Source organism: Pholcus phalangioides, unplaced genomic scaffold, assembly GCF_987345545.1.
Source record: "Pholcus phalangioides strain wild (caught in Gottingen) unplaced genomic scaffold, Ppha-v1.0 ptg000009l_1, whole genome shotgun sequence".
Classification (NCBI taxonomy): Eukaryota; Metazoa; Arthropoda; class Arachnida; order Araneae; family Pholcidae; genus Pholcus; species Pholcus phalangioides.
In genome coordinates, this window is record NW_028301602.1 from 40,306,307 (window position 1) to 40,324,402 (window position 18,096).

The 18,096-nt window shown below is 36.3% G+C and overlaps 1 protein-coding gene across 1 annotated transcript in view; it reads left to right on the forward strand.

The window, feature by feature from the left end:
• The window catches only part of LOC149083065 (alpha-tocopherol transfer protein-like), a 47,519-nt gene extending 30,939 nt beyond the window's left edge, over positions 1–16,580 (forward strand). Inside the window, exons 3-6 of the mRNA XM_089236196.1 lie at positions 10,505–10,762; positions 12,469–12,659; positions 14,108–14,218; positions 14,800–16,580. Of these exons, the coding sequence (XP_089092322.1) occupies positions 10,505–10,762; positions 12,469–12,659; positions 14,108–14,218; positions 14,800–15,078 (839 nt within the window). The 3' untranslated portion in view covers positions 15,079–16,580. The remainder of the gene's footprint in view (positions 1–10,504; positions 10,763–12,468; positions 12,660–14,107; positions 14,219–14,799) is intronic.
• Positions 16,581–18,096: the final 1,516 nt, after the last annotated feature.

Below are 18,096 nucleotides of genomic sequence, written 5' to 3' on the forward strand. Positions count from 1 at the left end.
CATGACATCGCTGAAATTCTAGTGGAAAATCATAACGCCACGGAGAATTATTTGATTAATTATGAAAATTTGAAATGTATGATTGAAGAAAATTATTTAAAATATTGAATAATTGAAAACTTGATTTGTAAAAAAGACTTTGCAATTCATTTGTAGTAACTCTTTTATTTTACAGCTCGGAAAATTTTCTCAGATAAGTAAACGAATTCGTATTTCAAGAGAAGTTACACGATGGTAAAAAACATGTCAGAATGAAAAGTTTTCCAAACGATAATTTAACGACGCGTAAACGATAATTCAAGAACGACCCCTGTGAAAAAAAAATATTTCAGAATAATGACCTGACGACGTCATGGGCATGAAATTAAAAAAAAAAGAAAAAAGGTATAGAACATTAGGGACGGATGTGAGGTCAGAGTTGTGACGAATTTCACAAAAAAAAAAAAAAAAAAAAATTCCAAACGATACAACCCCTCTTTGAAAAATACCCCATCACGGAGTGTTGTGACATCATGGTATTAGTGAAAACGTTAATTTGGAAGGACGTATACAAAAATATAAAGTGGTGATTATATATATATATATTACTATTCAAATATTTTGTTGCGTAAGATTTAAAGTCTTTTTACATGCATTTTTACTAGCTGATTTATGAACGAGTCCCCTCTTGTGAAAAATCGCATTATTTGGTTGAAAGTCAGATTTGAACATGGGGATAAAAAAAAAATTCCAAACGATAATTTAGGAATGACACCCTCTTTGAAAAAAAAAAAATCTCATCACTTGAGATAGAAATAAGAAATTCCAAAAGATAATTTCATATATGACGAGCCCTTTTAGAATAACAACTTGGAACCTTAGAAAATGTGACATAAAAAATTTAATTTAGGAACGACTTGCATCGTAGTGGCTAAAAAAAACCCGATAATTTTTTATTTTAAAATAATTTAAGCCCTCATCAAACCTCTTTGAAAAAAAGTTAGTTAAAAAACGTTAATTTAAGAAAGATCCTTCTAAATCCTATCACGGAGTGTTGTGACATCATCGTTGAGACTTGGGGAAAACTTTTTAGGGTGATATGAAAAAGTTTAATTCAAGAACGACCCCACACGACTTGCAGTGGCTAAAAATAAAAAAGATAATTTTGGGAAATTTTTATTTCAAAATAATTGAGCCCTCTTAGAATAACGACAGAAAAAAATTAAGTTAAAAAACGATAATTTGAGAAAGATCCCTGGTAGAAATTTAAATATCTAGCTTGCTAACGCAACCCCTGACATCAGACACTAAAGTTTAATTTAGGAAAGATCCCTCTGAATCAAGAAAGAAGTGATTCTCTTATCACACTAAACAAAATGACTCAGGTGCTGGCTGTTGAAAAGTGGGGTATGGCTGCGGAATAGAAGGTTGCGGTGGCTGCGGAATGGGGGCAGCGTTGAAAAATCTTTGACGTCATGGGAGTGATCAGACACTAAAGTTTGATTTAAGAAAGACCCCTCAAGATCACAGAAGAAAATGACTCAGGTGCTGGCTGCGGAAAAGTGGGGGATGGCTGCGGAATGGAAGGTTGCGGTGGCTGCGGAAAGGGGGCAGCGTTGACGTCATGGGTTGGGAGTGATCAGCCACTAAAGTTTTATTTAAGAAAGCCCCCTTATCACAGAAGAAAATGACTCAGGTGCTGGCTGCGGAAAAGTGGGGGATGGCTGCGGAATGGAAGGTTGCGGTGGCTGCGGAAAGGGGGCAGCGTTGACGTCATGGGTTGGGAGTGATCAGCCACTAAAGTTTTATTTAAGAAAGCCCCCTTATCACAGAAGAAAATGACTCAGGTGCTGGCTGCGGAAAAGGGGGGGATGGCTGCGGAATAGAAGGATGCGGTGGCTGCGGAATGGGGAATGGCTGCGGCTGCGGCGGCTGCGGTGGGGCAGAAGCCCCTTTTTGCCCCTACTCTAGTGCAAATATAGAGAGGGACTTCTTCAAGTTAGAATTTATCCTTTCACTTTGACCATTGGATTGTGGGCACATCGCCGTTGTTTGCAATTTCGTTACCCCTAGGCGACTACAAAGTGTTTTAAAAAGGTCACTCACAAAATTTGAACCTTTGTCTGATAATAATTTCTCAGGAAATCCAAAAGTGCAAGCAAAGTCAAGGAATTTCTCTGCTGTTGTTTTTGATGTTTGGTCGGGAACTGCGTACAGTTTCACAAATTTTGTGAAATGATCAATGAACGTAAGTATGTAGCAGTTTCCACGTGAGGTATTAGGCAATCTTCCGACAAAATCGCAAGAGACATATTCCATTGGTCGAGATGGAATAAAATGACGTTGCAATGGAACAGGTGGTACTCTACGAGGAGATCGGAAAGATATGCAATGCGTGCAAGATTCTACGTAATGTTTTGTATCTGTGTATAAATTATCCCAGAAATACTTCTCTTTAATGGCGTGGTATGTTTTTAAGTGTCCAAAGTGTGTCAAGTGGTTGGCTGCAAGAATGTGTGGCTTGAACTTGTTAGGTATAACTATTTGTAGTATGATCTTCTGACCCCCTGAGCGAGTGATAATCCCTTTGTGCATAAGAAGACCATTCGATAGGACATACTTAATCCTGAGCTTTGAGTGTTGAGTGTTATCGTCTTCTAATGTAGAGATTATGGTTGACAATTTAGGATCTTCGCGCTGAGCCAACTTTATCTCCTCTATGGTAGGTAAAGTGATCTGTACTGTATTCACATGAAAGTCGCGTGAAAAAATATCGGCGACTTGGTTTTCCGAAGATTTGATTAATTCAAAATCATAATTAAATTCTGAGAGAAATGCAAACCATCGAGTGACTCTGCTTCCTGGTGAATCCCATTTCGATAATTTGGTCAAAGCAGCATTATCACACCTAATAGTGAAATGTCTACCATACAAATAGTACTTGAATGCTTTTACAGATTCCACAATGGCCATTAATTCTTTTTCCATAATAGTGTATCGAATTTGTGTGGGATTTAACTTCTTGGAAAAATATGCAATTGGATGTATGACATTAGAATTGTCTATTCTCTGCCCAATCATTGCACCTAATGCAACGTCACTGCTGTCAGTAGAAAGGATAAATTCCTTGTTGAAATCCGGATGAATCAAAATTGGAGGTTGCGAAAGTTTTTGTTTTAGAATGTCAAAAGCATTCTGGGCCTCTTGAGTCCAATGAAATTTTCTACTCTTTCTAGTGAGGTTAGTAATAGGTGCCGTAATATCTGAAAAATTTTGTATGAAACGCCTGTAATACCCAACCAGCCCAATAAAACGGCGAATTTTCCGTACGGTGTTGGGAACTGGAAAGTCTTGTATCTTTCTAATGTTTGTCTCAATGGGGCGAATGCCTGAACTGTTCAAAGTATGACCTAGGAATTCGATCTGAGGAACAAGAAATGAACATTTAGCTGGATTAAGTGTCAAACCAAAATAGCGGAACCTCTCGAATAGTTTTCTCAGTTTGTAGAGCATTTGTGAGACATTGTCGGCACCCAAGCAAAAATCATCAATATAGTTGGCAATTTTCAAATCCGAAAGAGGAGCTAAAAGTTGATCTGAAAGATTGGAAAATGTTTCCGGACTAGCATTCAAGCCTTGAGGCATAGTTTTGTAACGGAACGAGCCAAATGGAGAGCTAAATGTTGTCATGTCACGATCCTCGGGTTTCAAAGGAATCTGCCAAAAAGATGATGATAGATCAAGGGAGCAAAAAAGATTAGATCCCCTTAGCATTTCCAGTAAGTGATGAATGATTGGTAGAGGATATCTTGGATATTTTAAATGAGCGTTCAATTTTCTATAGTCTACTACCAATCGCCATTTCTGTTGCTTCGGGTCTCCTGAAGGATTTTTCTTCTTTATCATGATCAAAGGGAAGCTTATGTGACTGTCTGATTTTTCAATCAAATTTGCTTGCTCTAATTCATTTAACTGACATTTTAATTCGTCTCTCAAAGCGTAGGGAACATTGTAGGGGCGAGTAGATGGTAGTTTTGATGAATTTACTTGTAAAATAGGAGTGATTTTATCTGTACAACCTATGGTGTATAAGCGTTTACTAAATATATCACCAAATTCAAAAAGTAATTTCAATAGCTTCGAACGAGTTGGAAGGTCTAAGTGGCTCAGCTCAAAATCATTTTCCGACAATTCCTGCCTGCGTAACTGTTTGATTTCCTCCATGTCTCTGATTTCTACGTCATTCGTGATTGTACCTACACGAGTGTTTTTGTTTAGAGCCACTTTTCGAGCGGTCAAGTTCGAAAGCATAATGGGGATCGTTTTATCTTTAGAGATGGAGCACACAGCTCTATGTACTTCTATAGCATCGTTTTGTAGTGTAGGTGTCAACATTATATCATCCCCTTCACTAGCCAAAATGTCAGTTTTCAAATACACTACCCTGGATTCGTGTGGAAAAAGTATGATTTTCGTTGCTAGTCGGGCGTACTCTGTGGATAATGTGTTACAAGTTGGAGAATTGGCGTCTCGTATTTTAATTTTTGTATTACCAGCTTCTAATATGTCATTATCGAGGTTGAGTGTGAATTTGTGGGCCTTCAAAAGGTCATAGCCAATTATTGCTTGGTATTGTGTAGCCAAATCATTTCTGACTATAAAAAATGAATGAATAATGCATTTATTTCCCAAAGTGAGAGGGATTTTGAATGACCCCAAAATATCTAGTGGCTCTCCTGAAATAGATTTAACTCTGACATCAGTGTTAGCTTTTTTTATCCGTGCGTCATTTCTGATTTTCTGAAAAACAGAATACTGAAGTAATGAGACTGAGGCGCCAGAATCAATCAAACTGGTTGTTTGGCAACCAGCAAATTTGACATCAGCAACAGGAAGGTAGAAGTCATTTTCTTGTGAATCCAGAATCTGTGTGTTTATCGTTTTAACTTGTGTAATACATGTATCTTGTTGCGGCTCTGTAGAAGTTGAAGTGGTATTCATGTTGGGGGAACGGACTCTAGCCGCGGAAGTACCGGAATGAGATGTGTTGTTGTTCTCAAATCTTACTGATCTGCCTCTATTGCTTCTTCGAGGATGTGGTGAATGATTGCGTGTATTAAAACGTCCTCGATTAGAATGAAATGTCTGATGAAAATTTTGAGTGCGTGGTGCGTGTGAACGTTGATTGAAACGATGCTCAGGATTATAAGCATAGCATTCTGAAGTTGTATGATTGTTTCGACCACAGTTTTCACAAAAATTCTGAGCATAATGAGGGTATCTATGACCTTCAAAATCATTGAGTGGAAATCTGTGTGAAATTGTTTCGTTGCAGCAAGTGTCTCCACCGCAACCTGCGGTCCACGCCTGTGTGAGAGTATGTTGCTGTGGGGGTTCAGAGAATGCTTGAATTGTGGAGGGGTTATTTTCAAAGCGAAATTGCGCCCTGTTTTCGTGCCTTGGCACGGAGTGCAGTTGAAGATTTTCCACCTGCTTTTGTAGTGCAGCAAGTGTGTTGTGAGTCAGTTTTGTGTGCGTTTCTAGTAAGCTCCTGATTTCTTTATCTTTGCTGTTTTCTACATTGCAAATGGTTTCGTGTTGGGTTGTTGATTCATTAACTTGTAAAGTTTCAATGAAATTCACAGCATCTTGAAACGATTGAGGGTCTTTCACTAAAATAGAACTTTTGTATTTTGGTAGGAGGCCTTCCAAGAATTTGGCTAGTCGTGTTTGTTCGTAGAGTGATTTCACTTCGGGTTTACTGATATCGGCATTGCCGAAAAATTGTTGTGTATTTGTGGAAACACGAGCAGCATAGATTTTGACCCCTTCGTCGGAGGACATGCGACAATTCGAGAAAAGTTGCTGCCGTGTAGCAAGGCTTGTTTTGGTGGAGAAAAAATCCAAAAATTTCTGTTTAAAGTTTTCATAATTCTGCTCATTTTCCAAATCAACATTGTTAATGATCTGTGTCAACGCATCTCCCCTAACTCTGGATTTTAGCAACAATAATTTCTCTGATTCAGTACAATTTGCGGTTTTTGCGACTGCCTCTAACGTATCAACAAAATATCGGGGAGTGACAGCGGACACGTTGTCAAAATGGGGAATTAATGCCTGGCACCCTGCTAACTTATTAAAATTGCTAGGATCTTCAGCCATAGTGCAATATATTCAAAATATTTCACAAAATTATAAAATCAAAATTCAATGAAAGTAAATGTAGAAATTCCCAAAACACAAAAGTTTCTATACAATAATAAATTTCAACACCAACTTAATGTTTCTTTTTTTCCTTTTAAATTAACATTATGACCATATCAATTCGAACATTCTCTCAAGAGTCATCATTTGTTCATGTTTTGACATTTTTATCTGAAGGTGAAAAAGGGTAAATTTATGAATTAAGAACAGTATTACAAAAATAAAATTTGGAATAATACTGTAAGGGAATGGTCACGGCACCATTGTTATATCGAACCACTGGAAGAATATATATATAATTATCTAGATTAACCCAGGCTCCTAGTGGTCCAATATACATTTAGAATAAAACGATGACTCATGAAAGAAAGAATCAGTTAAATTTCATTAGCATTAATATTTAATCAAATGATCGTATGAAAAGAACGAGTTATATTTACACAAAATAAAAGTCAATTAGAAAAATCCATTTCCACGATATCAAATTCTGCATAATACATAAACAAAATACTGTATGTTCAATTATAATAATTTTAACTTGATGTTGGAATAACTCTCTTTTAATCACTCTTTATGCCTAATTTCGCCATCTGCCCCCTGTTAATTCCTCCCAATTTATTTTTTAACTAAACGTCTATAATTTACTAGAATTGTGGTAAGAATTTCTTTCCTACCTTTTCCTCCATCCCTTTCATCACGGATGATCGCCGCTCCTGATGCTACAGTTGAAAAATGTGTTTACAAAAAAATTCTCCTCTTTCTACATTTTTTTCCCAACTTGATTTTTAGCTTGCACTAATCAATCTGCTCTAATTTTTCAAAGATTCCAAAAAGTAAAGTTTTGAGGGGTACCAACCCCCTATTTCTAATTGGTAGTCCGGCTTCAAAGAAAGATCCTTCCATTGGGTGATGAGGATTACGTAGGTACAAATAGTATTAAAATTGACATCATTGGTCAAGGTTCACCCCCTACGATCTTTCGAAGCATATGGGAGGAAGATGTTTACTGTGGGGGAGGGGGGAGAAGTTGTACAAAAAAGAAGGAAAAGAAAAGTAGAGAGGAAGCAAGAAAGTCAGAAATAAAGTCAATTGCCTGCAGGTGGCAATACAATGGTCAATAGGCTTCAGTATATAGGGAAGAGAGAGAGAAAAGAAGAATGCGAAGCGGCTATTACGCAAACTTTGAAGGGGCCCTTTAAGTAAGTGGCCATAAAATTAAGGAGTGTTGATGGAGGCGAAAGAGCATGTTTTTTTACAATTTAAATGGCTCAAGTCCCCTTTTCCCTTTTCTCTTATTATTATATTATATTGGGCTGGAAATTGGACCTCTCCCGCTTCATCTGATAGCGATGGCTATTGACGCCATAGCAATTGTGACCTTCTCTGTGCGTTGCAAGCCTTGAGATTCCATCATTAAACCACGGCAAAGATTTCCTCCTTATAATACCGTAGGTCTCTCAAAATCACCGTAGATGCATTACATATGGTTTTCTGATCGAACACAATTCTTTCTTGAATGTCACTTAATCGATAAACCTGTAATGATACTCGAATTTCAGACTTATTACTTATCATTTTATCATTTTTTAATTGGAAAAAAAACCTTAATTTTTTTTCCTATGCCTATTTTACACCTATAACTATCCATCTTTGCAAACATTTCATGAAAAATTCCTCAAGAAGTTAATCATCCAAAGAGGGATTCAACATGGGTTGTTGAATTGTTAATCTACCAAATACGTACTCTGGCAGATTTCCTTTTAATGTGCATATAATGAATAGTTGATCCAATCATGAATGAAACCGTATAGTGTAACAACCGCTGTATGATTCATCGAGGAAAGAAACTCGTTTTTTTTTCAATAAATATTTTGAGTGAAAACCTTGAGAATACATATTCTTCTCCCCTTTTCTTCCGTCTTATTATTGCAATATTATTGCAGATGCTATAACACTGATAGATTGAACACATATTAAAAAATAAGTAAATAACATCACGGGATTGGTTGCCTTCAAATCTTTTTTTTCCCTTTTGCGTGTAATTGAATCCAAGTTTGAAACTGACTCGCGAGTAACCTTGGGTTTCACTCCCTAATTCTTTGATCAATGACGTGATCGAACGTTGAAAAAAGTGAACACTATTCGTATCCGGGGAGGGGGGGGGGGATGATTACCATGTTACTGCGTCACGAAAAAAATTTCACTTGATATCTGCTGAAAAAGAATATGTCGTATATAAACGAACGTTATGCAGTCAATGAATATTGGCACTAATCTTTTTTACCGGGGATTCAACCTGAATAATAAGTATCGGTGCGCACCCTAAACCCCTTATGGCCTATTAAATGCTAAAGCTTAAGCAGTAAATTAAATCTAAAATGAGGATCAAGGTTGTGGGATAATTATAATAAATTCATTCACACGTTTTATTAGCTGCACTCTTTCATAGGAAGCATTTATTAGAAAATCATTTTCTTTTCTGAAAATATACAACACACGATTTAGCGATGCGTTCTTGAATTTTGGAGGGAAAATATTGTTATTGTACCACGATATTGCTTAAGGTAAAATAATGCAAGTGAACTATATTGTCCTCGTATCTGTGATGTTGCACCTACAGGGTGTCTCAAAAATATTGGGAAGAACGTTTAGGGGGAGTGAGATATCATCTCTAAAGCGAGTATCCAAAACTCTTTTATTCATCCTCCGCCTGTGCTCAGATAATTTTCTTTCTCATTACCCCTTGAATAATCCCATATTGGATCATATATTGTATTAGTTAACCATTATCACCCACTCCCCCGGTATGTTCAATCGCCCTCCGGGGGCAATATTGCCTACTTTGGGAAACACTGATCTAAAGGAATGAGAATTCCTTTCTTGTTGGTACTTGAGCTATGAAGAGAGACTGGACTATTTGAATATTTTTACATTGGAAGAACGCAGGTGTCGGGGGTTTACGATTGAATTTTCAAAATTTTCAACGGAATGGACGGAATGAATTATTACAAATTGAGTACTACATACCTCTAAATGTCCTATAATCGCACAAGTTTTGATGCACAGACGCAAACAACGCCACATACCGGTTTACAGTGACGTTTTCGGATATGGGTTCTTGAGCAAAAATTTCTCATTCCCTTAGATTAGAGATCTTCAACCTTTGAGACATACCAGGAATTATACTACGGAATCAAGATTAATACAGTGGCGTCTTAATTGGTGGGCCCAACGACGCTCAGGGCTTAAAAATTATTTTTTATTGAATATGAATCCTCATTAATTCTGAAACTATTCAATGTGAATCCTCATTAATTCTGAAAATATATCTTTCAATAACTATGTAACTATTTATTTTAATAATTTTCTAAGCGTTTTCCATCAATTATCATGGACTGCGAAATATTTTTTTTCCACCAATTCTTTCATAAATTTTTCGATACATTTTTTCATTGAGGGTTTTTTCACCATTCCTATAAATTCTATACCATGTAAGCCTTTTCGACGGGCCACTCCAAAAAGCTTCGAGAGTCACGTGCTCCCCGCCCGGCCATGAGTGGAAGCCCTCCATGCTTTAGATTAGTTTCCTAAAGTAGACGTTTCCAAGGGGGAGGTAGAAGCTTTGGGTTTAGTTTAGGATTCTATGGGTTTGATTGATTTGGGGGGCATTTTTAACTATGCTTTAGATGATATTTAAATTTCGTAGACGTTTATCCCAATTTTTCTGTCACCTCGTTGGGCATTTTGCCTGTTGTGGCTTGTATTTGTATTTGTATTTTTTGAGACATTCTGTATTGCAGTGAAAAAAATTTCAAACATATTTCTTCTAAAAATGTCAAAGATGTTTCTTCTAAAAATGTCAAAGATGTTTCTTCTAAAAATGTCAAAGATGTTTCTTCTAAAAATGTCAAAGATGTTTCTTCTAAAAATGTCAAAGATGTTTCTTCTAAAAATGTCAAAGATGTTTCTTCTAAAAATGTCAAAGATGTTTCTTCTAAAAATGTCAAAGATGTTTCTTCTAAAAAACTAAAAAATGTTTCTTATAAAAAATTTAAAGATGTTTCTTCTAAAAAACTAAAAAATGTTTCTTATAAAAAATTTAAAGATTTCTTCTTAATTATTTTGAAAAGTTTATTCTTTTTATTTTTAAGACGTTTCTTCTAAACATTTGTAAGATGTTTCTTCTAAAAAGTTTTAAAAGGTTTTTCATCTAAAAATTTGGAAGATATATCTCACAGTGATTTTATTCTTTGCTTTTACTGAAATCAGCTCAGTATTTGGTGATATTCATTCATAATGAGTTTGTCCATTTATCTTTCAGAGGAAGAACCGAATCTGCACTACAGGGAAGGTGACGAATTTCTTCTAAAGTTCCTTCGAGCCAGAAATTTCAATGTCCGCAGAGCCGCACACATGATCAAGAAATATTACACATTCCTTGAACAGCACAGGGATTTCTTTGAGAAAGCGCTTCGCCCTTCGAACGCCAAACTTGTAGAGAATTTCCTCAAGGCCGATTTGATCAACATACTTCCTTATCGAGACGCCAAGAACAGAGCCATCGTATGTGGCAAAACGAGTGAGTGAGCCGTGTGTGTGTTTTCTAATGAAGTTCCGAACATTAAGCTCATTAATAAACATTAGAACATAAAATTATCGAACCGTTTGATAGCGGTGAAAAAAGGAATACCAATAATATTTACTAGAAAAACAAAAAGTTTATTTCTGGGGAATCAGAACTCTGAGCTTACTTGAAAACATTTATTTTTAGCCATACTTGACCAATCACTAAAATCAAGGATTCTTAACTTGTGGGTTGTGGCAAGGGCTCCTGATATGGGTCGTATGAACCCACTTACAACCCGGTTCTGAATCCATTTATTGCACCACTAGTTTTAAAGGCATCTCAACGATTTTAGCTGCCTGGGCTTGAACCCAGACATTTTTCGCTCCCCCCCCCCCAACCTCCCGCCCGCCCTTCCTTGAGCCACAATTGGGTATACAGTATTTTTATGGGAAAATTCGGCATCCGAAATTGCATGGTATTACGGGAAGCACTGAATGTGAATGGAAATCGGAAATTTAGAAAAATAATTCCAGAATGAATGGTGATTCAGAAAATAATTTCAGAATTAGTGAAAATTCAGAATTTAAAAAAGAAATAATTTAAGAGTTGGTGAAAATTTAGAATTTTGGAGTAAAATAATTTCAGATTTAGTGGAAGTTCAGAATTCAAGTGAGAAATAATTTCAGAATTGATTAGTGTAAATTAAGAATTTAGGAAAATAATAATAATTTCAGAATGAGTGAAAGCTTTCAATAATAAGAGGCTTCATTCTCAAAGAGACGCCATGGACTGATTTCGCTAAATTTGAAAAACAAACATTTTGGTCATCAGAAATTATTTAATTAGAGCTTCCAAATTTAAAGTAGATAGATGGGTCGCGAAGTTGAACATGTTAATGATTTTGGGTCACGGATTTGACCTTTAAAGACAGGACACACACCGCTTCCCGTCAGAGAGATATCGACGCGTTCCCGAAAGATGGGTGTATCCAGAAAGTTTATAATAAACAACAAAACATTGTCGCCTAACATTGTCGGCAACAAATAACAACAATCGTCAATCTGAAATCATATAACAGATAATTAAAATATAAACAACAAACGCCAATGGACAATCAAAATTATAAACAAGATTATAAGATGGCGTATAGACTATCCCATAAATAATCTAGCAATCTTCAATTAATCGAATGATTGTCAAAAATTTTGGAATATAAAATTTCGAATCGCAGTGAATCAGCTAATCATAGTCATCCATGTTTTTATGGTGTCCAGCTTTTACATATCAGTTCGATTGTCGGCATGGGATCTTCAGTCGTCATAGATCCGCCGTCGTCTAGGCCGCAAGTTGTACATCCTCGCCTGACTGCTGCACTCTCGCGAGGGCGGGTATGTAACCCTGCGGCGGCTTGCGGCCAACTCCAGTCTTGGCCGCAAGCCGCTGTGGTGGTCGTTAGCCGGGTTTTACTTATTTTAATAATTACACAACCCCTTGCAATATGAATGACGTAACTTACTTGGATACTTTTCCAATTAGGGGTATGCTTCTAAGATAAACGGTTCGCGAGTTATTTCAGGATAGATGGTCTTTTCTGTATACCCTTGTATATTTCCTTCAGCTCACAAAGATTTAATCTAAAAAAAACACTATTTTTTGAAACATTTCATTAATATAATTTTCGCTTCGTTTTTCTTTTTGTTGTGTCTGATGATCACCAGGTGACTGGAATCCAGATGAGCTACCAGCAGAAGATGCTATATTCGGTGGAATCGTAGCTCTGAAGACAACAATCGATATGCCAGCTAACCAAATCATGGGATACGTTGGGATCTTAGATCTCAAGGGCTTCAGTTTCAAACAAGCATTTTCCCTCTTCCCTTATACAGTCTTTGCCTATCAAGGTTTGCAGGTAATTAATATAATCGTCAACTTCATCCATTTCAAATTATTTACCTACTATAACGAGTTAAACAGTGGAGTCAATACGTCCACAACAGTGCTATCAGCGTTGAAACTGATATGGATTCCTAGTAATGATGGAAAAACCCTAACCACAACGTACGTGATCGATAAGAACAAAACATCCTCCACGATCAATTAAATATAACTGACTTCTTTTTTTTTATTGAAGAAATGACCAAAACCGGTTTTTTTTGCACATTTCATTTCTAAATACGCGGCGAAAACGGGGAAATAAAATTTAAGTCCCAATGCAGTGAATGATATTATATACCGTCATTTTCGTAATGAGCTAAACAGAAAGGGAAACGTACTTTTCAGGAACATTACCGAAGGGGAAGAAAAAAACAGTCAAGGCCAACAAGAAAAAGTTTTCTCTCTCTTCTTTAAATGCAATGCATTTTTAATGGGTGTCAGTAATGGCATTTCTCGAGTTCCCTCGTGACCATATAGGTGAAATTTACGTATCTTTTACACAAGGATTATTTAAATATGATTGATTGGCTAACACTAGTTCAGGAAAGAGCGTGAGCTTTTGGCATCCCGTAATACTTCAAGGACGAAATATCAATGGATTCTGAATAAATCCGAGTTTGAACCCTTTTTATCTTCCTTTCGATATTCGGCCATTCTATCAGCATTAATATTAGAGGAAGAAAAGACTATTACTCATGTCTTCTTTGAGCAAAAAGAAATGGTCATATGTAACTAACATTTCACCTCTTCATTATCACGTTTTCTGAACGCAAAATGACTTTCTGATGTCTGATATGTTTTATGACTTTACTACAGGGTGATGCTAAATTCATTTGGCTAACTTTGGGAGTCGATATAAGACACCTAAGTCGCACACAAGCATTTTTAATCATAGAATGTTCGGCCGAATCACAATACCACAGGCGGTAGAGAGTGATTTTTAGGGAGTGCTCAACAGCACTTAATCAAAAACAAATGCCATATTTTTCCAACGGATTCGCTGCTATATGCTATCAACCATTCGAGAGTGCATACGTACCTTCGGATTTGATTGGAGTTTGTTTTTTATTGGTGCTAGGACTATCAAGGTTATGATGCGTAAAACAATGATCAAGCGGTATAATCACTTGTGGAGAAAAGTTGCGTTACCCAGGTTGCACCATGAAAAGGCCTACCACATTACAATAGCCTGCACTTATTGCAACAAATTCGTTGTAAAAATACAATTTATTTTAGTGAATTGCAGTTGTGCACTCTAAAAACACCCTCTAACGCTTCGCTATTGCGATTCGACCGCACATTCTATGTCCAAAAATGCTTGTTTAGGAGTCTTATATAACCCCTTAAAGTCTGTCCCATGAATTTAGAATCCCCTGTATGTTACGTAATCAGGTTTCATTTGTTCATTTATTTACAATATAGTTCTGCTGCCCAGGAAAAGTTCAAGAAATTCACGTGCTGAATTTTCCGGAAACTTTCCGAATTGTTTGGAATGCCTTAAAATACCTCATGTCTGAAAAAATAAGGAAAAGAGTAAGTATATAAGAGGGCGGTTTCTATGATTATATCTTCATAATTGTTAAAACAAATAACAAACTTTACATCATCTGACGATATAACTCAATGTTTCATTCTTTGGAAACATTCTAATGATAATTATCTGAAACAGAAAGATAACGATAATTATCTTCAACCAGTGCCATCTTAAGACATGGGGCCCACCCAGGTACAGACTGAGGGCTTCAAACGCATTTTTAGGCCAGGTAGAAGACTCGGAAAAATCACTTCGCCAGGGTGACCATCATGATGCTCTTAAGACGGCCCTGTCGATTGCCCTTTTGATAATAATTATTTAATTAGATAATAGATGGATTAGATAAACTTAAATTAGATAAAAGATAGATTAGATAAATTATTTAGATGATAGATAAATTCTTCTCACTGGATGCAAAGAAAAGATGCTGTTTAATAAAATAACCAAACAGAATAACGAGTAGAATTTCTTGGATCTCAATATTTCTCATGAAATTATTTTTAAAAACGATTAAAAATTATGTTTAATTATTTCTTTTCAATATCTCTGCTAATACGCATTTCGATTCTTTCAAATGCAGATTGTTTTCCATAAGAAAGAAGGGCTCGAAAGCCTTCATAAGCACATCCCGAAAGCCCTGCTGCCAGATATGTTCGGTGGCGATCTTGGACCAAAGGATAACACCCATTGGACAACTCGTTGCGATGTCCAAAAGCTTCAGGAAGACTACTATCTAGAGACCACCTACGGTTACAGAGATTTCAAAAAGAAATCGGAAAAAGACAAACGCTTTTCAACGCTATCTACCGTTGGATTCACTTTGCTGGAAGGACTTCGTAAAGTCAGCGGTGACAGTTAGTACGCCAAAAAACCATGAACTGCATCGCATTTGGTCGGCTGTGCTTCTAGTTTCGATGATCGGTCGCCGGTTATGAATGATTCCTGGAACTTCTCAAAAATAACAGTTCCTTTTTTTTTTATTAAGTATACCATAAGAAGAAGGAGTTTTTACCAATGGCTTGTTCTGGGTATATAATTGTTGATGCCATGGATATTTGATGTAAATATTTTTGCCATGTTTATTACGTTATTACTTATTTTATACACTTTTTTGTGTCTTATGCTGTAATATTCTTGTGTTATTCATAACTATTTATCTTTCATAACTTCCTATCTCCTTGATTTTCATAACTTTTCATGTTTTTTATAACTTTTATCTCTTTTTTCATAACTTTACATTTTTTTACAACTTTTATCTTCTTTTTGTAACTTTCTATCTTTTTTCTTGCTTTTCATAACTCCTTATCTTCTTGCTTCTTCATAACTTTTTATCCTCTTGCTTTTACGGATTGTTATTTATTTTGATATGATAAAGTATAGTTATGAAATCGTATTACCCAGTGTTCTTCAATTTTTTTACACCCGCCAACCGGTGAAATGAGAGAAATAATTTGCAGGCATTCAAAAAAAAAAAATGAATACGGAAGATAATTTGCGGTCAGGTAAAAAAAAAAATTAAGTAGGAGACGTAAATTGTGGACTGGCGAAAACCAGCGAATAGCGGGAATAATTTACATACCGTTAAAAACTGCGAAAGATAAATAAATAGAAGGAATAATTTTTGTGAACCGGTAAAAAATTAATAAATGGGAAAAACAGTTTATGCACCGACGAACGATAAATCAATAAAAGATAATTTGAGGACCAGTGAAATATAATTGGGAGGAATTATTTGCGGACCACCAAAAATAAATAAATAAACAAACAAACGGATAATGACAGACCTGTTGACGGCAACAACAGAAAAAAAGAGCAAATTTAGAGACGGTATTTGATTTTTAAGTCTGAAATTATGTAGCGGCTAGAGAGGGATCGGGCGAAATTTTTTGTTTATCGGCAAACAATCATCACGGTTGAAGAACACTGGTATAACCTAGAATAAAACGTCAAGTTGGACTAATATGGATGATAATATGAATAATGAGTTCGATATATATATAACACATATCATGAGAATAAAAGCTCTCTCACTCTCTGAAGTGAAATGCCAAAAATATTATTGAATGTTCTAGTTATAATAATTTCCGAAGCATAAATTTCTTCAGACTTATTTCCGTTAAAAATGTAATAATCATTAACGCTCCGTTTTGTTTTATATATAATTACACCTGCAATTCACGTATTGTATGTATAAATATCAATGTGTAATATCATCTTTAGTCTTGTCATACAGGCTATAAAAATGTTTTGTGAAACATCTATAACTGAATTTGTTAGTAAAGGGACAGATATTTTCAATGATTCTTGAAAAACTGTAAGAGAACTTGAGGCGTTTAATGAATAAAATCGATTTCACAAGAAGCACGTTTATTTTGCGCTATATTACTATCGTAATATCTTTTTGTTCCATCGCCTCCTTCTCCAGAGGTTTTTTTCCTCTCTCGTCAGCCCCACCTCAAGGGAACCCATAATGTCCTCTGTTATACTGGTAGCTTCTATCACAACCCCACCCCCCCCCCGGACATTTCCATCGCCCACCGGGGTCGATATTGTCCACTTTGGGAAATATTTTTTTAAAGAAATACTAAAATCCGAAAGGAATGTGGTCACCAATTGATAATCTAAAATTAGACGAACCACCAATTATAATTTTCCGTGCTGTTGGCATCGGAAAAAAAGTGATCGTGTTACAATTCACCTCGCTTATCGATTCATAACCAATTAACAAAAGGGGAGTGGACTTGGGACGCAAATATACTTGGCTGTTATAAATTCGACAAACACCGCTAAGCTAGAACCGCTGCTGCCACCTATTGAATAAAAAGAAAACTATCTTATAATTATTGAAATAAAATCGTTGTTAGATTTAAACCGTTGTGCAACATTAAAATACACAACATAACATACGGGTTGACACTAAAAGTTAATTTTTATTTTTTTGCTGCATACCCGCGTGAAATTAAGAAGAATACCAGTGATTTTGTGACCAACATAAAAATATAGTAGCCGGTATTAATTGCGCATGAAACGAACGCTGGTATTTAGCACAAAAATGGAATGAATTATAGTTTCATGCTACTCGTTGCTCATTTTCATACTACTACTACTACTACTGAACCACGCATGCAACTCATCCACATTCCTCTGCGTAACTTCGAATGAATCCGTACATGTTGGAATGTGCGTGAGTCACTATTACTTATGTGTTGTGAACCTATATGAAGTTTGTTTCTGTGTAATGCTTGATATGTGTAGTGCTGCCATCAACTTTTCTAACTACGAGTGAAGTATAATGATTGAATAATTGCAGTTCATTTCATTTTTATACACTGCGCATCGGTTTAAAACCCCTCAAACATTTTGTTTTAAGAATTGTTAACATGATGGAAGCAGAGGTTCCAGCGCGTAACCCCTCTTCCAAGCAATATTTGTGCGCATTTCCATTCAATACAAAACTATCGGCACGGGAAAGCGAATTGAATTCGAACTCATTAATGGATGTTCAAGGCAACATAACCTATCCTTTCTGACACACATACAAAAACCTATTAGCATGAGAACGAGTGCATTTGCTTTGATGACCCGGATTATCAAAGCAAATCATTTCAAAAACTGGTCACAGAGTTAAGAAAAAATTCGGGGGAGACAACTGTGCCACCATCGATCTCAGCATCAATATCGCCAGCTTCCTGCGACCAGTGCCGTGTTAACTCATGGGCACGGCCCGGGGCCTTAAGACAAGAAGGGTCCTGGCAAAAATAAGATCCGGTCGAAATTTTCCAGAATTTACCGGGTAGTTTGCCTCAGAAAAACCACTTGGCCCGGGGCCCATGATGCTCTTAAGACGACCATGGGCGGAGATACGGGGGCATGAATT